General features: G+C 40.8%; 1 protein-coding gene across 1 annotated transcript in view; it reads left to right on the top strand.

Annotated features, from left to right (window-relative positions):
- Positions 1–25,030, top strand: part of ADD1 (adducin 1) — a 648,507-nt gene that overhangs the window by 140,346 nt on the left and 483,131 nt on the right. Inside the window, exons 5-8 of the mRNA XM_053700307.1 lie at positions 7,836–7,916; positions 8,026–8,175; positions 8,987–9,130; positions 9,230–9,328. Of these exons, the coding sequence (XP_053556282.1) occupies positions 7,836–7,916; positions 8,026–8,175; positions 8,987–9,130; positions 9,230–9,328 (474 nt within the window). The remainder of the gene's footprint in view (positions 1–7,835; positions 7,917–8,025; positions 8,176–8,986; positions 9,131–9,229; positions 9,329–25,030) is intronic.

The following is a 25,030-nucleotide window of genomic DNA, read 5'->3' as shown; positions in this document are numbered from 1 at the left end:
GGACGCTGATGATAACTGTTCTGACATACCCTCACACCAATCTGAAGGGGCCAGGAGGGAGGTTTTGTCTGAGGGAGAAATTTCAGATTCAGGAAAAATTTCTCAGCAAGCTGAACCTGATGTTGTAACATTTAAATTTAAACTAGAACATCTCCGCGCACTGCTTAAGGAGGTATTATCTACTCTGGATGATTGTGACAATTTGGTCATTCCAGAGAAATTATGTAAGATGGACAAGTTCCTAGAGGTTCCGGTGCCCCCCGATGCTTTTCCTATACCCAAGCGGGTGGCGGACATAGTAAATAAGGAGTGGGAAAGGCCCGGCATACCTTTTGTTCCTCCCCCTATATTTAAGAAATTATTTCCTATAGTCGACCCCAGAAAGGACTTATGGCAGACGGTCCCCAAGGTCGAGGGGGCGGTTTCAACTCTAAACAAACGCACTACTATTCCTATAGAAGATAGTTGTGCTTTCAAAGATCCTATGGATAAAAAATTAGAGGGTTTGCTTAAAAAGATGTTTGTTCAGCAAGGTTACCTTCTACAACCAATTTCATGCATTGTTCCTGTCACTACGGCAGCGTGTTTCTGGTTCGAAGAACTAGAAAAGTCGCTCAATAAAGAATCTTCGTATGAGGAGGTTATGGACAGAGTTCAAGCACTTAAATTGGCTAACTCTTTTATTTTAGATGCCGCTTTGCAATTAGCTAGATTAGCGGCGAAAAATTCAGGGTTTGCTATCGTGGCGCGCAGAGCGCTTTGGCTAAAGTCTTGGTCAGCGGATGTGTCTTCCAAGACAAAATTGCTTAACATCCCTTTCAAGGGTAAAACACTGTTTGGTCCTGATTTAGAAGAGATTATTTCAGACATCACTGGGGGAAAGGGCCACGCCCTTCCTCAGGATAGGTCCTTTAAGGCTAAAAATAAGCCTAATTTTCGTCCCTTTCGCAGAAACGGACCAGCCTCTAATTCTACATCCTCTAAGCAAGAGGGTAATACTTCTCAACCCAAACCAGCCTGGAGACCGATGCAAGGCTGGAACAAGGGTAAGCAGGCCAAGAAGCCTGCCACAGCTACCAAAACAGCATGAAGGGATGGCCCCCGATCCGGGACCGGATCTGGTGGGGGGCAGACTTTTTCTCTTTGCTCAGGTTTGGGCAAGAGATGTTCAGGATCCTTGGGCACTAGAAATAGTTTCTCAAGGTTATCTCCTGGAATTCAAGGAACTACCCCCAAGGGGAAGGTTCCACAGGTCTCAATTATCTTCAAACCAAATAAAAAGACAGGCATTCTTACATTGTGTAGAAGACCTGTTAAAGATGGGAGTAATTCATCCAGTTCCAATAGGAGAACAAGGGATGGGGTTTTACTCCAACCTGTTCATAGTTCCCAAAAAAGAGGGAACATTCAGACCAATTTTAGATCTCAAAATCCTAAACAAATTTCTCAGGGTTCCATCGTTCAAAATGGAAACCATTCGAACGATCCTTCCTACCATCCAGGAAGGTCAATTTATGACCACGGTGGATTTAAAGGATGCGTACCTACATATTCCTATCCACAAGGAACATCATCAGTTCTTAAGGTTCGCTTTTCTGGACAAGCATTACCAGTTTGTGGCACTTCCATTCGGATTAGCCACTGCTCCCAGAATTTTCACAAAGGTACTAGGGTCCCTTCTAGCGGTTCTAAGACCAAGGGGCATTGCAGTAGTACCTTACTTGGACGACATCCTGATTCAAGCGTCGTCTCTGTCAAAAGCAAAGGCTCATACGGACATCGTTCTAGCCTTTCTCAGATCTCACGGATGGAAAGTGAACATAGAAAAAAGTTCTCTGTCCCCGTCAACAAGAGTTCCCTTCTTGGGAACAATAATAGATTCCTTAGAAATGAGGATTTTTCTGACAGAAGTCAGAAAATCAAAACTTCTAAGCTCTTGTCAAGTACTTCATTCTGTTCTTCATCCTTCCATAGCGCAGTGCATGGAAGTAATAGGATTGATGGTTGCAGCAATGGACATAGTTCCTTTTGCGCGAATTCATCTAAGACCATTACAACTGTGCATGCTCAGACAGTGGAATGGGGATTATACAGACTTGTCTCCGACGATTCAAGTAGATCAAAGGACCAGAGATTCACTCCGTTGGTGGCTGATCCTGGACAACCTGTCACAGGGAATGAGCTTCCGCAGACCAGAGTGGGTCATTGTCACGACCGACGCCAGTCTGGTGGGCTGGGGCGCGGTCTGGGAACCCCTGAAAGCTCAGGGTCTATGGTCTCGGGAAGAATCTCTTCTCCCGATAAACATTCTGGAACTGAGAGCGATATTCAATGCTCTCAAAGCTTGGCCTCATCTAGCAAAGGCCAAATTCATAAGGTTTCAATCAGACAACATGACGACTGTTGCATATATCAACCATCAGGGGGGAACAAGGAGTTCCCTGGCGATGGAGGAAGTGACCAAGATAATTCAATGGGCGGATGATCACTCCTGTCACTTGTCTGCAATCCACATCCCAGGAGTGGAAAATTGGGAAGCGGATTTTCTGAGTCGTCAGACCTTCCATCCGGGGGAGTGGGAACTCCATCCGGAAATCTTTGCCCAAATAACTCAATTATGGGGCATTCCAGACATGGATCTAATGGCGTCTCGTCAGAACTTCAAGGTTCCTTGCTACGGGTCCAGATCCAGGGATCCCAAGGCGACTCTAGTGGATGCACTAGTAGCACCTTGGACCTTCAACCTAGCTTATGTATTCCCACCGTTTCCTCTCATTCCCAGGCTGGTAGCCAGGATCAATCAGGAGAGGGCTTCGGTGATCTTGATAGCTCCTGCGTGGCCACGCAGGACTTGGTATGCAGACCTGGTGAATATGTCATCGGCTCCACCATGGAAGCTACCTTTGAGACAGGACCTTCTGGTTCAAGGTCCATTCGAACATCCGAATCTGGTTTCCCTCCAACTGACTGCTTGGAGATTGAACGCTTGATTTTATCAAAGCGTGGGTTTTCAGATTCTGTAATAGATACTCTTATTCAGGCTAGAAAGCCTGTAACTAGAAAGATTTACCATAAAATATGGAAAAAATATATCTGTTGGTGTGAATCTAAAGGATTCCCATGGAACAAGATAAAAATTCCTAAGATTTTATCCTTTCTACAAGAAGGTTTGGAGAAAGGATTATCTGCAAGTTCTCTGAAGGGACAGATCTCTGCTTTATCTGTTTTACTTCACAAAAGGCTGGCAGCTGTGCCAGACGTTCAAGCGTTTGTTCAGGCTCTGGTTAGAATCAAGCCTGTTTACAGACCTTTGACTCCTCCCTGGAGTCTTAATCTAGTTCTTTCAGTTCTTCAAGGGGTTCCGTTTGAACCCTTACATTCCGTAGATATTAAGTTATTATCTTGGAAAGTTTTGTTTTTGGTTGCAATTTCTTCTGCTAGAAGAGTTTCTGAGTTATCTGCTCTGCAGTGTTCTCCGCCCTATCTGGTGTTCCATGCAGATAAGGTGGTTTTGCGTACTAAGCCTGGTTTTCTTCCGAAAGTTGTTTCCAACAAAAATATTAACCAGGAGATTGTTGTTCCTTCTTTGTGTCCGAATCCAGTTTCAAAGAAGGAACGTTTGTTACACAATTTGGACGTAGTCCGTGCTCTAAAATTCTATTTAGAGGCTACTAAAGTTTTCAGACAAACATCTTCTTTGTTTGTTGTTTATTCTGGTAAAAGGAGAGGTCAAAAAGCAACTTCTACCTCTCTTTCTTTTTGGCTTAAAAGCATTATCCGATTGGCTTATGAGACTGCCGGACGGCAGCCTCCTGAAAGAATCACAGCTCATTCCACTAGGGCTGTGGCTTCCACATGGGCCTTCAAGAACGAGGCTTCTGTTGACCAGATATGTAAGGCAGCGACTTGGTCTTCACTGCACACTTTTGCCAAATTTTACAAATTTGATACTTTTGCTTCTTCGGAGGCTATTTTTGGGAGAAAGGTTTTGCAAGCCGTGGTGCCTTCCATTTAGGTGACCTGATTTGCTCCCTCCCTTCATCCGTGTCCTAAAGCTTTGGTATTGGTTCCCACAAGTAAGGATGACGCCGTGGACCGGACACACCTATGTTGGAGAAAACAGAATTTATGCTTACCTGATAAATTACTTTCTCCAACGGTGTGTCCGGTCCACGGCCCGCCCTGGTTTTTTAATCAGGTCTGATGAATTATTTTCTCTAACTACAGTCACCACGGTATCATATGGTTTCTCCTATGCATATTTCCTCCTGTACGTCGGTCGAATGACTGGGGAAGGCGGAGCCTAGGAGGGATCATGTGACCAGCTTTGCTGGGCTCTTTGCCATTTCCTGTTGGGGAAGAGAATATCCCACAAGTAAGGATGACACCGTGGACCGGACACACCGTTGGAGAAAGTAATTTATCAGATAAGCATAAATTCTGTTTTTTCTTTCTTTCTGGCTGAAGAGTATAATTCGCTTGGTCTATGAAACTGCTGGACAGCAGTCTTCTGAGAGAATCACGTCTCATTCACAAGGGCTGTTTTTTCTTCCTGGGTCTTCAAAAATGTAGCTTCTGTGGAACAGTTTGGCAAGGCTGCAACTTGGTCCTCTCTACATACTTTTTAATTTTCAAAAGAGCTTTATTTTGATACTTTAAACATACACATCATAGGTTGAATGTATACATACATCAAAGCTGTTACAGTAAAATGCTTTGTCACAATAAACCTTTGAAAAAAAAAAAGAAAAACTGTAAAAAGGTGTGAGACACGCTTATGAACATCATTGGAAGGAACCATTTAAGTGCGGTGTATGTTTTCATTGTTCCCCAACCTCTGGTTATGTAGACCACTCTTGGGTCGTAACATATTTGTGAGTAATAGATAGAGACATGGGGAGAGATTGAAATAAAGCGAAATCAACAGTTATAGTATGGGAAACATAGAACATATATGCTTTAACTCTAAATCATGCTTGTAAATTTTAAAATTGGGCCACATATATGTAAGGAGTAAAGCTTATTATGGCGTAAATATAGATTATGGGGGAATAAATGTGTGAATATTATGTATGATCTGAGGTCAGGGGGCTAAAATGATATATCACTTTCAGGGGTTAGGTCTTAATTAAGCCGCTTTATTCTTTGTGTTATAGTAAAATTTATTTTCCGCTGGCAATACTATATTTAGATGAGTGAATATGAAATTAGGAAGCATTAGTTATACGCTACGAAAGGAGCGTGGGGGTATACTCCAGGTTAGATCTACTTTAAATGCCTTCTGAAGTATATCTAAACAACCTTTCATGAAAGGTGGGGAGATACGCATATAGGGCGTCTTAAAGGCCAGATTTGAGAGGAGTTTGGGTGATATATTAGTGGGTTAGATCTGTGAGAAAGGGATTAGCACAGGTTGCCATTTTATTTTTAAGGTTAGTATGTCTTTTGGTGATCATAACGAAAGAGTTTTGTGAGACCTATGCCATAGTGCCTGGTTCTGTCTATTACTGTGCTGCTGAAGTAGTTATACACAACGTGGCTCGGACAACCAAACAGAAATTCCTTATTAAATATTTACACAGAGCGGCGCTTACATGTTGCATAAGTGTATGAGTGTGATCATCCCCCAACACATTACCCTCGCAATTTGACAACGCTAAAACTGTGAACAACAAACAGTCAACAGGACTTTTAAACTAAACTTGTACATAGTGCTACTACCTTATATAATTTAACAATCTGACATTTCTATGCAGCATGGCTCTCAGCCAGTATCTAAACTCCAAAAAGCCCATACCAGCATCGCCACATAAGTGAGAAAATTATTTTCCCCAGTTGTAATCAGTTTATCTATTGGAGCCAAATGTCCCTCCAAACTGAGCAGTGTCTCTGGTGCCTTGCTGCAGAGTGTTTCGGAAGGGCGAGCTGATCTATAGTCGTGACCTGTTAAGGGTGATAGCAAGTCTCTCACTGTTGGTTTAGTGCTGTACAGCGGCCCGGTCTTGGATGCTGACTCTGACTTTTCTGCTCTGGGAGACCCTCGCCCAGTGGCTATTTGATGAAGAGACCGCGTTGCCGCGAGCTTCTTTGCCGCTGTCTGTGGGGCAGGGCCGGTGATCTGACTTAGCGGTTCTGTAACCACCAGGGGCAGTTCCGTTCCGTTTAACTCCTTATCTCGCTGTGCTCCAAAATTATTGCTTAGAGCGTAGATCTGCTGTTGCATGAGCTGTACTTTACCCCTGTGCGTTCCGGTGAGTAAGCCCGCCTTCTGTGCATGCTCCGGTCCGTGCAGCTCTTGTGTTGTAGGGGAAGAATTGGCCACTATGAAACCTGTGCGGGTTTTCCCCGGTGTATGTTCATTAATGGGTGCCTCACTCTCCTGTGCTCCCTCTAAGCGCTGCAGAAGACAGTCGTAAGGAGCCCTTACTATCAGTTTCTGCAAGCGTGTGATGAAGTTCGCCATTAGTGCTTCATAGTTACTCTGGAAGCGCTCCTCCGCCATGTTTAACCTCCTCCGCTTGATGTGAGTATTTTACAAGCAAATAGAAGCGCTTTCCCCGTTGCTGTAGGTGCGCAGGGTCTGCCCCCTGATCCGTTAAGGCTGTGTGCTAATGAAGAATTGGTAAGTCGGGTTAACCGACAGCCCCAATAACCCGTTTCTTCCCGGGGGGGGGTGGGTACCTAATAGTGGGCCGCCGCCCTAGGCCATATACTTCCAAACTGAGTCCCCAGAGTCATAAAAACGGCAAGAAAGGTGATTGTAAGACCGCGACTGCTAGAATCACGGTATCTTAGTGTTATTTATTTGTAATCCTGCCGTTTAGACACTTTAATCAGCGGTTTAGTGTCGATTCTGCTGGAGCCTTCAGGAATTGCGTCCGTTCCAGGACACTGCATGGACACGCCCCCCTACATACTTTTTAAATAAGATTTTATAAATTTGATTATTTTGCCTCGGCTGAGGCCTCTTTTTTTGGGAGAGAGGTTTTTCAAGCAGTGGTGCCTTCTGTTTAGGTTCCCTGTCTTGTCCCTCCCTTATCTATGTCCTCTAGCTTGAGTATTGGTTCCCAACAGTAATTATGATGATCCGTGGACTCACCATGTCATTAGAAAGAAAAGAAAATTTATGCTTACCTGATAAATTTATTTCTTGACACGGTGAGTCCACAGCCCGCCCTGTATTTTTCATACAGTTTATTTTTCCTTAAACCTCAGGCACCTCGGCACCTTATATTACTTCCATTCCCTTTGGTCGAATGACTGGGGTTTGTGGGTAGGGGAGTGGTATTTAACAGCTTTGCTGTGGTGCTCTTTGCCTCCTCCTGCTGGCCAGGAGTGATATTCCCAACAGTAATGATGATCTGTGGACTCACCATGTCAAGAGAGAAATGAATGTATCAGGTAAACATAAATTTTATTTTTTGAAGTGTTTTTGCATAACTTTTTTGTTTTGGAAAACAACCACAGCTCTGAGATCGCTGTAAGGATTGAAGAGTAAAGTGCGATTGCGCTGGGGCAGTCGGGATTTCGCTTCACTTGTAATATCAGCAAAATGAAAATGGCTTGCAAAAACACAACTGCTCTAGGGCAAAACAGTTTGCGCCTCACCTTTAATCTAGCCCTTAGTTCAAACACACAGACTTGCAGAGCTATAATGACATGCTATAAGGAATTAGAACATTTACCTTTTGTACTACAATGTCACTTTTAAATTATATAGTTCATTATTAAACATGGATAACTGTGTGAAATGCTTGCAACTTGTGAAAGAATCGGTCAGTGGCAGCTTTTTAATACAAATGTTTTTTTCCCCATCGCAAATATTTCTTGTCTAGGTCAGAGTAAATTCAGAACAAGAACTTTTCCTGATTGTTCCTTTTGGACTCCTTTACAGCGAAGTTACAGCATCCAGTTTGGTAAGTGTGTGTATAGATAATATGTGCATGCATATTTAATGCTGTAGCAAATATTTTAACATGGATGTGATTATTTTCCCCCCTCATTTTTATTTTTAATATTATATAGGTTAAGATTAATCTTCAAGGGGAAATGATTGACCGTGGCAGCACAAACCTAGGAGTAAACAAAGCTGGATTTACATTGCACTCAGCAATTTATGCTGCACGACCGGACGTTAAATGTATTGTTCACATTCATACTCCTGCTGGGGCGGCGGTATGTATTAGGGGTAATCCCACTTGTAAGTAGAAAGCTGCAAATTATTTTCTTAATGCTATAGAATAAACTGTAATGTGTGTTATTATTCTGTAATGTTTATAGGTCTATAGGTGCATTAAAAATGTCTAGGACACTTTTTCTATGGGTCAAAGGACAACATAAAGCTACTTTCAAGAATAAATTATTCCTATTAATGGAATAGTACTGTTTAAAAACATTTTGTTTTTCTTCTGGCATCTTCCTCCTCCTGATGAAGTGAAAGTAAAGTCATAATTAGACATTCATGATTCAGACAGAGCATACAATTTTAAACAACTTTCCAATTTACATATATTTGATTTGCTTCCTTCTCTTGTTATCCTTTGCTGAAAGGTTTATCTAGGAAAGCTCAGGAGCAGCAAAGAACCTAGGTTCTATCTGCTAATTGATGACTGCATATATATACTGATTGTCATTGGCTCACCCATGTGTTAAGTTTGATTGGTGGCTCTGTCTAAAGCATGAAAGAAAACATTTGGATTGCCTATTCATTTTGAAAACTAGAATTGTGTCTGCTAATAGCAGCCGTCAGAGGCAACATTCTCTCCATAAGTCCTGTTTTCTCTCTTGCAAGATTGTTCCTTTAATTTATCTTGCACACATTTCATTTTTACATTTTACCAGCTTTAATGTTTACTTGGTTGTATATTTCAAAATGATATTTTGATGTTGAAACTCACAAAGGAAACGTTTGTGGTTTATATATTGTACGTTTTTTTTTATAATTAGGTGTCTTGTTTTCTTTCTCTCTCCATCTAAATGAATTTAGGTGTCTGCGATGAAATGTGGCTTACTGCCTCTTTCTCCAGAAGCATTGTCTCTTGGAGAAGTGGCATATCATGACTATCACGGAATATTGGTCAGTGAAGAAGAAAAAGTATTAATTCAGAAAAACTTGGGACCTAGAAGCAAAGTGGGTATTTACACAGCATTTCATCATAGCTTTGTTGTATTTTATACAACAGAATATCATATTTACATTTTTTTTCTTTTCTTCTGTTTTTCGTTTCAGGTACTTATTCTCCGGAATCATGGCTTGGTTACTATGGGAGAATCTGTTGAAGAGGCTTTTTATTACATACATAATCTGATGTCTGCCTGCGAGATTCAGGTACTATTCTCATTTAGTTTTACATTTTCAAAGAAGATTTGAGAAAACGTGGCCATTGAGAATAGAACACAATATTTAATTGGTTCATTTTTAGTTAGCTTAATACAGTTTTAATCTGATCTAAGATGTTATATTATTAAAGATGTCAGAGTGCTTTCCAACAATGAGCTTGATCTTAAAGGGACAGTCTAGTCAAAATTAAACTTTCCTAATCATCTGCATTACTCTCCTCCCTCTCCCTTCCCGGAGCTTACTAATGATTTACAATGATAATAGTGCCTGAAGCTGTGCACTACAATCTGCTTTGATTAGAACATAAAACTTGGGGTAGTTTGAAGAATAAAACTGTTGGGGGAGTTAATAAAAACAAAACACGAACACAGTGCTTATAAACCATTTTATTTAAATTCTGATGCATAATATGTGTATACATAGATGGGGAAGTCTAATACATTTATACTCTGACAAATACAGTATTTATCTTCAGACACTGCAGCTCACACACTGAAGACAGATGTGATTCCTCTAAGTATATGTAATAGACAATACGATGTGTCACATGACTCTCTATCATGACCTTGTAAGTGCTGTTCCCCTGTAACCTACATTACTATATAGCAGCTTATATAGGAAATGAAGCATTGGATCAATGCTGTAATTCAAGACCACCTTCTTCAACATTTTAGAGTAAGAGGAACAGATAAAATAGGCAGAACTGATTTACTTTTTTTTTATTACTAAGAAAAAGTAGGTTTTATGTATTTTTAGAAGACAGGTGTGACGTGTCCCTTTATGCAGAGATAAAGGTTAGGGTCTCTAAATTGTATTTAGCAGGTTATACTCCGCTTATGGATAACCTCCATTAATATTAGTTTGCTCGATATTTGAAGTATATTTCAAGATCTCCACCGTTTTAAACATTCCTTATAAACTGATATGAAATTTTCTTTCATGTAATTAGCAAGAGTCCATGAGCTAGTGACGTATGGGATATACATTCCTACCATGAGGGGCAAAGTTTCCCAAACCTCAAAATGCCTACAAATACACCCCTCACCACACCCACAATTCAGTTTTTACAAACTTTGCCTCCCGTGGAGGTGGTGAAGTAAGTTTGTGCTAGATTCTACGTTGATATGCGCTTCGCAGCAGACTGGAGCCCGGTTTTCCTCTGAGTGCAGTGAATGTCAGAGGGATGTGAAGAGTATTGCCTATTTGAATTCAATGGTCTCCTTCTACGGGATCTATTTCATAGGTTCTCTGTTACCTCCCTTTTCAGATCGACGATATACTCTTATATACCATTACCTCTACTGATTCTCGTTTCAGTACTGTTTTGGCTATCTACTATATGTAGATGAGTGTCCTGGGATAAGTAAGTCTTATTTTTTGTGACACTCTAAGCTATGGTTGGGCACTTTATATATAAAGTTATAAATATATGTCTTTAAACTTATATTTGCCATGATTCGGGATGATCAATATTGCTTATTTCAGTCGGTTTCATTATTTGGGATAATGCATATGAATAATCAATTTTTTTCTTACCTTAAAAATTGTTTCAATTGACTTTTTTCCCTGTGGGCTGTTAGGCTCGTGGGGGCTGAAAATGCTTCAATTTATTGCGTCATTCTTGGTGTGGACTTTTTTGGCGCAAATTATTTTTTTGTCATTTCCGGCGTGTTCGTGTTTGCGTAATTTTTTTGACGTTTTGCGCCAAAAATGTCTGCGTCACCGGATGTGGCGTCAAAAAATTTAAGGCGCCAAAAATGTGGGCGTCTTTTTTGGCGGTAAAAAATGTGGGCGTCATTCTTGTCTCCACCTTTTTCTCACATTATTTCAGTCTCATTTTTCATTGCTTCTGGTTGCTAGAGGCTTGTTCATTGGCATTTTTTTCCCATTCCTGAAACTGTCATTTAAGGAATTTGATAAATTTTGCTTTATATGTTTTTTTTCTTTTACATATTGCAAGATGTCTCAAATTGACCCTGGATCAGGTTCTACCAAAGTTAAGTGCATTTGTTGTAAACTTGTGGTAACTGTTCCTCCGGCTGTAGTTTGTGATGAATGTCATGATAAACTTGCTAATGCAGATAGTATTTCCATTAGTAATATACCATTACCTGTTGCTGTTCCCTCAACATCTAATACTCAGGATGTTCCTGTTAATATTAAAGAATTTGTTTCTAAATCTATTAGGAAGGCTATGTCTGTTATTCCTCCATCCAGTAAACGTAAAAGGTCTTTTAAAACTTCTCATTTTTCAGATGAATTTTTAAATGACCGTCATCATTCTGATTTGTCTGTTTCTGATGAGGATTTTTCTGGTTCAGAGGATTCTGTCTCAGATATTGACACTGATAAATCTTCATATTTATTTAAAATGGAATTTATTCGCTCTTTACTTAAAGAAGTTTTAATCGCATTAGAGATGGAGGATTCTAGTCCTCTTGATACTAAATCTACTAAGCGTTTAAATTCGGTTTTTAAACCTCCTACAGTTATTCCAGAAGTTTTTCCTGTCCCTGATGCTATTTCTGAAGTAATTTCTAGGAAATTGAATAATCTGGGTACTTCATTTACTCCTTCTCAAAGGTTTAAGAAATTGTATCCTGTGCCATCTGACAGATTAGAGTTTTGGGACAAAATCCCTAAAGTTGATGGGGCTATCTCTACTCTTGCTAAGCGTACTACTATTCCTACAGCAGATAGTACTTCCTTTAAGGATCCTTTAGATAGGAAGATTGAATCCTTTCTAAGGAAAGCTTATTTATGTTCAGGTAATCTTCTCAGGCCTGCTATTTCTTTGGCTGAGGTTGCTGCCGCTTCCACTTTTTGGTTGGAGGCTTTAGCACAACAAGTATCAGACCATAATACTCATAGCATTGTTAAACTTCTTCAACATGCTAATAACTTTATTTGTGATGCCATCTTTGATATCATTAGAGTTGATGTCAGGTATATGTCTTTAGCTATTTTAGCTAGAAGAGCTTTATGGCTTAAAACTTGGAATGCAGATATGTCTTCTAAGTCAACTTTGCTTTCTCTTTCTTTCTAAGATAATAAATTATTTGGTTCCCAGTTGGATTCTATTATTTCAACTGTTACTGGGAGGAAAGGAACTTTGTTGCCTCAGGACAAAAAATCTAAAGGTAAATATAGGGCTGCTAATCGTTTTCGTTCCTTTAGTCAGAATAAGGAACAGAAGCCTGACCCTTCCCCTAAAGGAACGGTTTCTGTTTGGAAACCTTCTCCAATCTGGAATAAATCCAAGCCTTTTAGAAAGTCAAAACCAGCTCCCAAGTCCACATGAAGGTGCGGCCCTCATTCCAGCACAGCTGGTAGGGGGCAGGTTACGATTTTTCAAAGACATTTGGATCAATTCGATTCACAGTCTTTGGATTCAGAACATTGTTTCACAAGGGTACAGAATAGGTTTCAAGGTAAGGCCGCCTGCGAAGAGATTTTTTCTCTCTCGCATTCCAATAAACCCAGTGAAGGCTCAGGCATTTCTGAAATGTGTTTCAGATCTAGAGTTGTCTGGAGTAATTGTGCCAGTTCCAGTTCTGGAACAGGGTCTGGGGTTGTACTCAAATCTATTCATTGTACCAAAGGAGGAGAATTCCTTCAGACCAGTTCTGGATCTAAAGATATTGAATCGTTATGTAAGGATACCAACATTCAAAATGGTAACTATAAGGACTATTCTGCCTTTTGTTCAGCAAGGACATTATATGTCCACAATAGATTTACAGGATGCATATCTTCATATTCCGATTCATCCAGATCACTTTCAGTTTCTGAGATTCTCTTTTCTAGACAAGCATTACCAGTTTGTGGCCCTTCCGTTTGGCCTAGCAACAGCCCCAAGGATCTTTTCAAAGGTTCTCGGTGCCCTTCTCTCTGTAATCAGAGAACAGGGTATTGCAGTATTTCCTTATTTGGACGATATATTGGTACTTGCTCAGTCTTCACATTCTGCAGAATCTCATACGAATCAACTTGTGTAGTTTCTTCAAAGACATGGTTGGAGGATCAATTTATCAAAGAGTTCATTGATTCCTCAGACTCGGGTAACCTTTTTGGGTTTTCAAATAGATTCAGTGTCCATGACCTTGTCTCTAACAGAAAAGAGACGTCTGAAATTGGTTTCAGCCTGTCGAAACCTTCAGTCTCAATCATTCCCTTCGGTAGCTTTATGCATGGAAATTCTAGGTCTCATGACTGCTGCATCGGACGCGATCCCCTTTGCTCGTTTTCACATGCGACCTCCTTAAGCTTTGTATGCTGAATCAATGGTGCAGGGATTATACAAAGATATCACAATTAATATCCTTAAATCCAAATGTACGACACTCTCTGACGTGGTGGATAGATCACCATCGTTTAGTCCAAGGGGCTTCTTTTGTTCGTCCAACCTGGACTGTGATCTCAACAGATGCAAGTCTGACAGGTTGGGGAGCTGTATGGGGATCTCTGACAGCGCAGGGGGTTTGGGAATCTCAGGAGGCGAGATTACCAATCAACATTTTTGAACTCCGTGCGATTTTCAGAGCTCTTCAGTTCTGGCCTCTTCTGAAGGGAGAATAGTTTATTTGTTTTCAGACAGACAATGTCACAACCGTGGCATATGTCAATCATCAGCGTGGGACTCACAGTCCTCAGGCTATGAAAGAAGTATCTCGGATACTTGTATGGGCGGAATCCAGCTCCTGTCTAATCTCTGCGGTTCACATCCCAGGTGTAGACAATTGGGAAGCGGATTATCTCAGTCGCCAGACGTTACATCCGGGCGAATGGTCCCTTCACCCAGAGGTATTTCTTCAGATTGTTCAAATCTGGGGACTTCCAGAAATAGATCTGATGGCCTCTCATCTAAACAAGAAACTTCCCAGATATCTGTCCAGATCCAGGGATCCTCCGGCGGAGGCAGTGGACGCGTTGTCGCTTCCTTGGAATTATCATCCTGCCTATATCTTTCCGCCTCTAGTTCTTCTTCCAAAAGTGATTTCCAAAATTCTAATGGAACGTTAGTTTGTACTGCTGGTGGCTCCAGCATGGCCTCACAGGTTTTGGTATGCGGATCTCATTCGGATGGCCAGTTGCCAACCTTGGACTCTTCCGTTAAGACCAGACCTTCTATCTCAAGGCCCTTTTTTTCATCAGGATCTCAAATCATTAAATTTGAAGGTATGGAAATTGAACGCTTGATTCTTAGTCATAGAGGTTTCTCTGACTCAGTGATTAATACTATGTTACAGGCTCGTAAATCTGTGTCTAGGAGGATTTATTATCGAGTCTGGAAGACTTACATTTCTTGGTGTTCTTCTCATAAATTCTCCTGGCATTCTTTTAGAATTCCTAGAATTTTACAGTTTCTTCAGGATGGTTTGGATAAAGGTTTATCTGCAAGTTCTTTGAGAGGACAAATCTCTGCTCTTTCTGTTCTTTTTCACAGAAAGATTGCTAATCTTCCTGATATTCATTGTTTTGTACAGGCTTTGGTTCGTATCAAGCCTGTCATTAAGTCAATCTCTCCTCCTTGGAGTCTTAATTTGGTTCTGAAGGCTTTACAAGCTCCTCCGTTTGAACCTATGCATTCTCTGGACATTAAATTACTTTCTTGGAAAGTTCTGTTCCTTTTGGCCATCTCTTCTGCTAGAAGAGTTTCTGAGTTATCTGCTCTTTCTTGTGAATCTCCTTTTCTGATTTTTCATCAGGATAAGGCAGTGTTGCGGACTTCATTTAAATTTTTACCTAAGGTTGTGAATTCTAACATTAGTAGAGAAATTGTTGTTCCTTCATTGTGTCCTAATCCTAAGAATTCAAAGGAAAGATCTTTACATTCTTTGGATGTAGTAAGAGCTTTGAAATATTATGTTGAAGCTACTAAAGATTTTAGAAAGACTTCTAGTCTATTTGTTATGTTTTCTGGGTCCAGAAAAGGTCAGAAGGCCTCCGCCATTTCTTTGGCATCTTGGTTAAAGTCTTTGATTCATCATGCTTATGTAGAGTCGGGTAAATCCCTGCCTCAAAGAATTACGGCTCATTCTACTAGGTCAGTTTCTACTTCCTGGGCGTTTAGGAATGAAGCTTCTGTTGATCAGATTTGCAAAGCAGCAACTTGGTCTTCTTTGCATACTTTTACTAAATTCTACCATTTTGATGTGTTTTCTTCTTCTGAAGCAGTTTTTGGTAGAAAAGTACTTCAGGCAGCTGTTTCAGTTTGATTCTTCTGCTTATAATTTCAGTTTTTTTCATTATTGAGATTAAAACTTTTGTTTTGGGTTGTGGATTATTATTTTTCAGCGGAATTGGCTGTCTTTATTTTATCCCTCCAACCCAAAAAGAGAAAACATAGAGCAGTAACGGTAGAGTAAAACGTAGCTTTTATTCAAGCAAAAGCATAAAAAGTTCGTGGAGGAACAAAGATACACATGGAATAAAAACAGTATACGCGTTTCGGTGATGTGCCGTAATCACTACTGCTTGAAAACACTCTGTGTGCTTAATTCTTAAAAAGGGTGTGTAAACCCCCTATTGGTTAAAACATATTCAAATAAGGATACTCCTTAATGACATCACAAATTTGTATCTAGTGAGACACTGAATTTGTCAGAATAATTGTCTAACACAACAAACAATGATACAGTTGATCCTAGTTCCTGTAGCTCTTATAAGTATATGTATATATGCACATAACCATCCTATTGCGATAATAAACATTCACAAATAAATAGTAAATGGATAAAGAGAGGTAAACATCGATCCTACATCTAAAGACCTAGATGGATTATATTATAAACAGAGAGATAAGGCCCACACACAATGTTGCAGCTGAAAACGAAGATACATAAATATATATCCATGTTAAATATTGTATGAGGAAATTATTATTGTGTGTGGGCCTTATCTCTCTGTTTATAATATAATCCATCTAGGTCTTTAGATGTAGGATCGATGTTTACTCTGTTTACCTCACTTTATCCATTTACTATTTATTTGTGAATGTTTATTATCGCAATAGGATGGTTATGTGCATATATACATATACTTATAAGAGCTACAGGAACTAGGATCAACTGTATCATTGTTTGTTGTGTTAGACAATTATTCTGACAGATTCAGTGTCTCACTAGATACAAATTTGTGATGTCATTAAGGAGTATCCTTATTTGAATATGTTTTAACCAATAGGGGGTTTACACACCCTTTTTAAGAATTAACCACACAGAGTGTTTTCAAGCAGTAGTGATTACGGCACATCGCCGAAACGCGTATACTGTTTTTATTCCATGTGTATCTTTGTTCCTCCACAAACTTTTTATGCTTTTGCTTGAATAAAAGCTACGTTTTACTCTACCGTTACTGCTCTATGTTTTCTCTTTTTGGGTTGGATGTCTAATGCCCTTATGAGCAGTAACACTTCCTAAGTGGCAAGCCGTGGAGTCGGCTTCTTGACAATTCACAGCACAGACGTTTGGACATTCACATTGGCTCAGACGCACAAGCCCACGGACGCACCTCCTGCTTCCAGCTCCCCGATTGGTTCACAGAGTATTGTGGTCATTTCTGGTTTGACGGCTCTAGAGAAGCAAGCGGCTGCACATCGGTGTAGCGTTTTCTTACCGGGACCCACTGTGACGAAGCCTGGTCTTCGCAGGGACGACTGAGAATAAAGGAAAGACAAGCAGCAGTTGAGGTGCGGGGCGGCTGACCGACAATATCTGTGACGGAGCCTGGACTTCGTGAAGACAGATCGGTGAGTGCGTTGAGCCGGTTTCCTAACGCAGACACACTTTTGCAAGCAGGTACTGTTTCCTTTTGTTGCACACAGGGACTTATTACCCCTTTTTTCATTTTGGACACTTGGCAACAATAAGAATCCATGTTTGCGGAGTAACATTTCGGCTGAAAGGGAACTTTCATTACCACATCTTGTTACTTGCTTTTTGTATATATTGGCTATACTGGAATTGTCTACCAACACTTATTATACTGAGTGTCTTAACGGCCACATTAACCTCTTCCTCATCCTGCTATCCTTTGGTTAATTTATTTTATCCCTCCCTCTCTAGTGACTCTTGCGTGGAAGTTCCACATCTTGGGTATTTATTATCCCATACGTCACTAGCTCATGGACTCTTGCTAATTACATGAAAGAACCTAATTTATGTAAGAACTTACCTGTTAAATTCATTTCTTTCATATTAGCAAGAGTCCATGAGGCCTACACTTTTTTGCGGTGGTTATGATTTTTTTTGTATAAAGCACAATTATTCCAATTCCTTATTTTGATGCTTACTCTCCTTTCTTATCACCCCACTTCTTGGCTATTCGTTAAACTGAATTGTGGGTGTGGTGAGGGGTATATTTGTAGGCATTTTGAGGTTTGGGAAACTTTGCCCCTCCTGGTAGGAATGTATATCCCATACGTCACTAGCTCATGGACTCTTGCTAATATGAAAGAAATGAATTTATCAGGTAAGTTCTTACATAAATTATGTTTTTCATGTAAATTAAGTTAGTTGGCTGACATCCTGTGATACTGGTTATAGCTGTTCTTAAAATAACACCCTTTGTGTAGGGGACTGTGTGCTGAATATATTCATTTTGTTGCATATTTCATTACACAGAAGATATTTAATGGATTTGAGGACATGTTCATTATAGTTTACAATTTTATTTTTTATTTTTCCTTTCTTGATGATAATGTATAAGGTTATTGCCTTCATGACATGTTATTAAAGGGACAGGAAACCCCAACATTTTCTTTTAAGATTTGGATAGAACATACAATTTTAAACAATTTTCTAAATTACTGCTATTGTCAAATTTGCTTCATTATCTTATTTGCTGAAAGAACAGCATTGCACCACTGGCAGCAAGCTGAACGCATCTAGTTAGCCAATCACAAGAGACAAATGTGTACAGGCACCAATCAGCAGCTATCTCCTACTAGTGTAGGATATGTCTGTATTCTTTTTCAACAAGAGATACCAAGAGAATGAAGCACATTTTGAAAATAGAAGTGAATTTAAGTGTCTTAAAATGACATGCTCTATTTGAGTCATGCAAGTTTAATTTCTCTTGTAAGATGTATCGAGTCCACGGATTCATCCATACTTGTGGGATATTCTCCTTCCTTACAGGAAGTGGCAAAGAGAGCACCCACAGCAGAGCTGTCTATATAGCTCCTCCCTTAGCTCCACCCCCAGTCATTCTCTTTGCCTACTCGAAGTACTAGGAAGGGTAAAGTGAGTGTGGTGACAAAAATGTTAGTTTTTAATTTCTCAAGCAAAAGTTTGTTATTTTAAATGGTACCGGTGTGTACTATTTACTCTCTGGCAGAAAAGGGATGAAGATTTCTGCAAGGAGGATGATGATCTTAGCACTTTGTAACTAAGATCCACTGCAGTTCTCACAAGGGCTGAAGAGCACAGGAAAACTTCAGTTGGGGGAACGGTTTGCAGGCTAAACTGCATTGAGGTATGTTCAGTCTATTTTTTTCTAGACAGACTGTGTTAATTCTAGAAAAGGCTGGCAATATCCCCATGAGGGAAGGGTAAGCTGTATTCAGACACTTAGTAGGAATCCCAGCTTGCATAAAGGGCTCATTAGTTACTGGTGACACTGATAGGAAAAAACGTTTTTGTTTATAAAAAAATGCAAATATAAAGTTTTTTGAGGGACTTTAAGGGGTCATTGTGGCTTGTTTAAGGGTTATTAACCCACATAGCTAGTTTAAGAAACACTCTGTTGTGTTTCTTTTAGGCCCCATAACATCGAGTGAGGTGGGAGGGGCCTATTTTCGCGCCTCAGTTGCGCAGTTTCTTTTCCTCAGACATCCAGCTGCTTCTCCAGAGGTTCCTACTGTGTTTGAGGGCTGTAAAGAAGTTTTTTCCCCCACAAATTGTTCCTAAAGGGCAGGTAGGCGCCACAGCAGAGCTGTGGCAAGGTGCTGAACGTTTTTTACCGTTTTTTGACGTTTTTACATTAAGGGGTTAATTGTTTATTTGCATAGCTGTGCAAAGTTACTAAAGCTTTATGATGCTACTGTAAAAATTTCGTTGAGTTAACTGCTTTTTTACACTGTTTTGCAGAGTTAGTGCAGCTTTTTTTCTCTTAAATGCACAGTACCGTTTATTTGCTTTGATTAAAGTGTTTTCCAAGCTTGCTTGTTACATTACTAGCCTGTTTAACATGTCTGACACCAATGAAAATCCTTGTTCAATGTGTTTAGAAGCCATTGTGGAACCCCCTCTTAGAATGTGTCCCACTTGCACTGATATGTCTATAAATTATAAAGAGCATATTTTAGCACTTAAAAATATTGCAATAGATGATTCTCAGACAGAAGGAAATGAGGGTTTAACATCTAGCTCTCCCCAAGTGTCACAACCAGTAACGCCCGCACAAGTGACGCCTAGTACCTCTAGTGCGTCAAATTCATTTACTTTACAAGACATGGCCACAGTTATGAATACAACCCTCACAGAGGTTTTATCCAAACTGCCTGGTTTACAAGGAAAGCGTGACAGCTCTGGGTTAAGAACAAATGCTGAGCCGTCTGACGCTTTAGTAGCCGTATCCGATATACCCTCACAATGTTCTGAAGTAGGGGTAAGGGATTTATCTGAGGGAGAGATTTCTGATTCAGGAAAAACGCTCCCTCAGACAGATTCTGATATGACAGCCTTTAAATTTAAGCTTGAACATCTCCGCTTATTGCTCAGGGAGGTATTAGCGACTCTAGATGATTGTGACCCTATAGTGGTCCCAGAGAAATTGTGTAAAATGGACAAATACTTAGAGGTTCCTGTTTACACTGATGTTTTTCCAGTCCCTAAGAGGATTGTGAATATTGTTACTAAGGAGTGGGATAGACAAGGTATTCCGTTCGCTCCCCCTCCTGTTTTTAAGAAAATGTTTCCCATATCTGACACCATGCGGGACTCGTGGCAGACAGTTCCTAAGGTGGAGGGAGCTATTTCTACTCTAGCTAAGCGTACAACTATACCTATCAAAGACAGTTGTGCTTTCAAAGATCCTATGGATAAAAAATAGAGGGTCTCCTGAAAAATTTTTTTGTTCATCAAGGTTTTCTTCTCCAACCTATTGCATGCATTGTTCCTGTAACTACTGCAGCTGCTTTCTGGTTCGAGGCTCTAGAAGAGGCTCTTCAGATGGAGACTCCATTAGAGGATATTATGGACAGAATTAAGGCCCTTAAGTTGGCTAATTCTTTCATGACGGATTCCGCTTTCCAACTGGCTAAATTAGCGGCAAAGATTTCAGGTTTTGCCATTTTAGCACGCAGGGCGTTATGGCTTAAGTCCTGGTCTGCTGATGTGTCATCAAATTCTAAACTTTTGAACATTCCTTTCAAAGGAAAGACCCTATTCGGGATAGAACAAATAAAATGAGGACCAAACAAAATAATTTTCGTTCCTTTCGGAACTTCAAGGGTGGTCCCGCTTCAGCTTCCCCTGCTGCAAAGCAAGAGGGGAATTTTGCCCAATCCAAGTCAGTCTGGAGACCTAACCAGGCTTGGAACAAGGGTAAACAGGCCAAGAAGCCTGCAGCTGCCTCTAAGACAGCATGAAGGGCTAGCCCCCGATCCGGGACCGGATCTAGTAGGGGGCAGACTCTCTCTCTTCGCTCAGGCTTAGGCAAGAGATGTTCACGATTCCTGGGCCTTAGAAATTGTGTCCCAGGGATATCTTCTGGACTTCAAAGACTCTTCCCCCAAGGGGGAGATTTCACATTTCTCAATTGTCTGCAAACCAGACAAAGAGAGAGGCGTTCTTACACTGTGTAGAAGACCTACATACCATGGGATAATCCTCCCAGTTCCAAAAGCGGAACAAGGGCTAGGGTTTTACTCAAACCTGTTTGTGGTTCCCAAAAAAGAGGGAACTTTCAGACCAATCTTGGATCTCAAAATTCTAAACAAATTCCTCCGAGTACCATCATTCAAGATGGAGACTATTTGGACTCTTCTACCGTTGATCCAGGAGGGTCAATATATGACTACCGTGGACTTAAAGGATGCGTATCTACACATCCCTATTCACAGAGATCATCAATTCCTCAGATTCGCCTTTCTGGACAGGCATTACCAGTTCGTGGCCCTTCCCTTCGGGTTGGCCACGGCTCCCAGAATTTTCACAAAGGTGCTAGGGTCCCTTTTAGCGGTTCTAAGACCGCGGGGCATAGCAGTGGCGCCTTATCTAGACGACATCTTGATTCAGGCGTCGACATTCCAGCTAGCCAAGTCTCACACGGACATCGTGTTGGCTTTTTTGAGATCTCACGGGTGGAAGGTGAACATAGAGTTCTCTCGTCCCTCTCACAAGAGTTTCCTTCTTAGGGACTCTGATAGACTCGGTAGAAATGAAAATATATCTGACGGAGGTCAGAAAATCAAAACTCTTAACCACTTGCGGAGCTCTTCATTCCATTCCTCAGCCATCAGTGGCTCAGTGTATGGAGGTAATCAGACTCATGGTAGCGGCAATGGACATAGTTCCTTTTGCCCGCCTACACCTCAGACCACTGCAACTATGCATGCTCAAACAGTGGAATGGGGATTATGCAGATTTATCTCCTCAACTGCATCTGGACCAGGAGACCAGAGATTCTCTTCTCTGGTGGTTGTCTCAGGACCACCTGTCTCAGGGAATGTGTTTCCGCAGGCCGGAGTGGCTCATAGTAACAACAGATGCCAGCCTGCTAGGCTGGGTGCAGTCTGGAACTCTCTAAAAGCACAGGACTTATGGTCTTGGGAGGAAACTCTACTCCAGATAAACTTTCTAGAACTGAGTGATATTCAATGCGCTCCAGGCGTGGCCTCAGCTAGCTGCGGCCCAATTAATCAGATTTCAGTCGGACAACATCACAACTGTAGCTTATATCAATCATCAAGGAGGAACACGGAGTTCTCTAGCGATGATGGAGGTAACCAAAATAATCTGATGGGCAGAGGATCACTCTTGCCATTTCTCAGCAATCCATGTCCCTGAGATAGAGAACTGGGAGGCGGATTTCCTAAGTCGTCAGACTTTTCATCTGGGGGAGTGGGAACTCCATCCGGAGGTATTTGCCCAGCTGACTCAGCTATGGGGCATACCAGAATTGGATCTGATGGAGTCCCGTCAGAATGCCAAACTTCCTTGTTACGGGTCCAGGTCCCGGGATCCGCAGGCGGTACTGATAGATGCTCTAGCAGTGCCCTGGTCCTTCAATCTGGCCTATGTATTTCCACAGTTTCCTCTCCTCCCACGTCTGGTTGCCAGAATCAAGCAGGAGAGAGCTTCGGTGATTCTGATAGCACCTGCGTGGCCACGCAGGACTTGGTATGCAGACCTAGTGGACATGTCATCGGTTCCACCGTGGACTCTGCCAATGAGGCAGGACCTTCTAATCCAAGGTCCATTCACGCATCCAAATCTAATTTCTCTGCGTCTGACTGCTTGGAGATTGAACGCCTGATTCTTTCAAAGCGTGGTTTCTCCGAGTCGGTCATTGATACCCTGATTCAAGCTAGAAAGCCTGTCACCAGGAAGATTTATCATAAGATTTGGCGGAAATATTTTTATTGGTGTGAATCCAAGGGTTACTCATGGAGTAAGATTAGGATTCCTAGAATATTGTCTTTTCTCCAAGAAGGATTGGAGAAGGGATTATCAGCTAGTTCCTTAAAAGGACAGATATCTGCTTTGTCTATTCTTTTACACAAACGTCTGGCAGATGTCCCAGACGTTCAAGCATTTAGTCAGGCCTTGGTCAGGATCAAGATTGTATTTAAACCTGTTGCTCCACCATGGAGCCTAAACTTAGTTCTTAAAGTTCTTCAAGGGGTTCCGTTTGAACCTATGCATTCCATAGATATTAAGCTTCTATCTTGGAAAGTTTTGTTTTTAGTAGCTATCTCTTCTGCTCGAAGAGTTTCTGAGTTATCTGCTTTACAATGTGACTCACCTTACCTTGTTTTCCATGCAGATAAGGTGGTTTTGCGTACCAAACCTGGGTTTCTTCCTAAGGTTGTTTCTAATAGGAATATCAATCAGGAGATTGTTGTTCCTTCACTGTGTCCTAATTCTTCATCAAAGAAGGAACGTCTGTTGCACAATCTTGATGTGGTTCGTGCTTTAAAGTTCTACTTGCAAGCAACTAAAGATTTCCATCAAACATGTTTGTTGTTTATTCTGGTAAACGGATAGGTCAAAAGGCTACGGCTACCTCTCTTTCCTTTTGGCTGAAAAGCATAATCCGTTTGGCTTATGAGACTGCTGGCCAACAGCTTCCTGAAAGAATTACTGCTCATTCTACTAGAGCAGTGGCTTCCACATGGGCTTTTAAAAATGAGGCTTCTGTTGAACAGATTTGTAAAGCGGCGACTTGGTCTTCGCTTCATACTTTTTCCAAACTTTACAAATTTGATACTTTTGCTTCTTTGGAGGCTATTTTTGGGAGAAAGGTTCTACAAGCAATGGTGCCTTCCGTTTAAGGTACCCGTCTTGTCCCTCCCTTCATCAGTTTCCTAAAGCTTTGGTATTGGTATCCCACAAGTATGGATGAATCCGTGGACTTGATACATCTTACAAGAGAAAACAGAATTTATGCTTACCTGATAAATTTATTTCTCTTGTGATGTATCGAGTCCACGGCCCGCCCTGTTTGTTTAAGACAGGCAGTATATTTTTATTTAAAAAACTTCAGTCACCACTGCACCCTATAGTTTCTCCTTTTTCTTCCTGCCTTCGGTCGAATGACTGGGGAGTTGAGCTAAGGGAGGAGCTATATAGACAGCTCTGCTGTCGGTGCTCTCTTTGCCACTTCCTGTAAGGAAGGAGAATATCCCACAAGTATGGATGAATCCGTGGACTCGATCCATCACAAGAGAAATTAATTTATCAGGTAAGCATAAATTATGTTTTTGACTTCCCTTTTAACACTCGGTAGATCCTTTTGTAGAGATATATAATTTAGAAACATCTGCAATTTTAACATTTTAAGCTTTGTCATGAACAATGACTTGCTTATTGTATGTTTTTTGTTAAATTTAATAAAAATTAAATTTAAATGTAATTGGCAAGAGTCCATGAGCTAGTGACGTATGGGATATACAATCCTACCAGGAGGGGCAAAGTTTCCCAAACCTCAAAATGCCTATAAATATACCCCTCACCACACCCACAATTCAGTTTTACAAACTTTCCCTCCTATGGAGGTGGTGAAGTAAGTTTGTGCTAAGATTTCTATGTTGATATGCGCTTCTCAGGATTTTGAAGCCCGATTCCTCTCAGAGTACAGTGAATGTCAGAGGGATGTGAAGGGAGTATCACCTTTTGAATGCAGTTGTTTTCCCCATGGGGGATCTATTTCATAGGTTCTCTGTTATCGGTCGTAGAGATTCATCTCCTACCTCCCTTTTCAGATCGACGATATACTCTCATATACCTCTACTGATAACCGTTTCAGTACTGGTTTGGCTATCTGCTATATGTGGATGGGTGTCTTTTGGTAAGTATGTTTTCATTACTTAAGACACTCTCAGCTATGGTTTGGCACTTTATGTATTTATATGAAATTCTAAATATATATATTGTACTTATATTTGCCATGATTCAGGTTTTCAGTATATTTCCTTTTGCAGACTGTCAGTTTCATATCTGGGAAATGCTTTTTTATGAAAAT

The sequence above is a fragment of the Bombina bombina genome, chromosome 2 (genome assembly GCF_027579735.1).
Source record: "Bombina bombina isolate aBomBom1 chromosome 2, aBomBom1.pri, whole genome shotgun sequence".
Taxonomy (NCBI): domain Eukaryota; kingdom Metazoa; phylum Chordata; class Amphibia; order Anura; family Bombinatoridae; genus Bombina; species Bombina bombina.
Note: the sequence above shows the minus strand (reverse complement) of the source record. Positions and strands in the feature narration are given on the sequence as shown.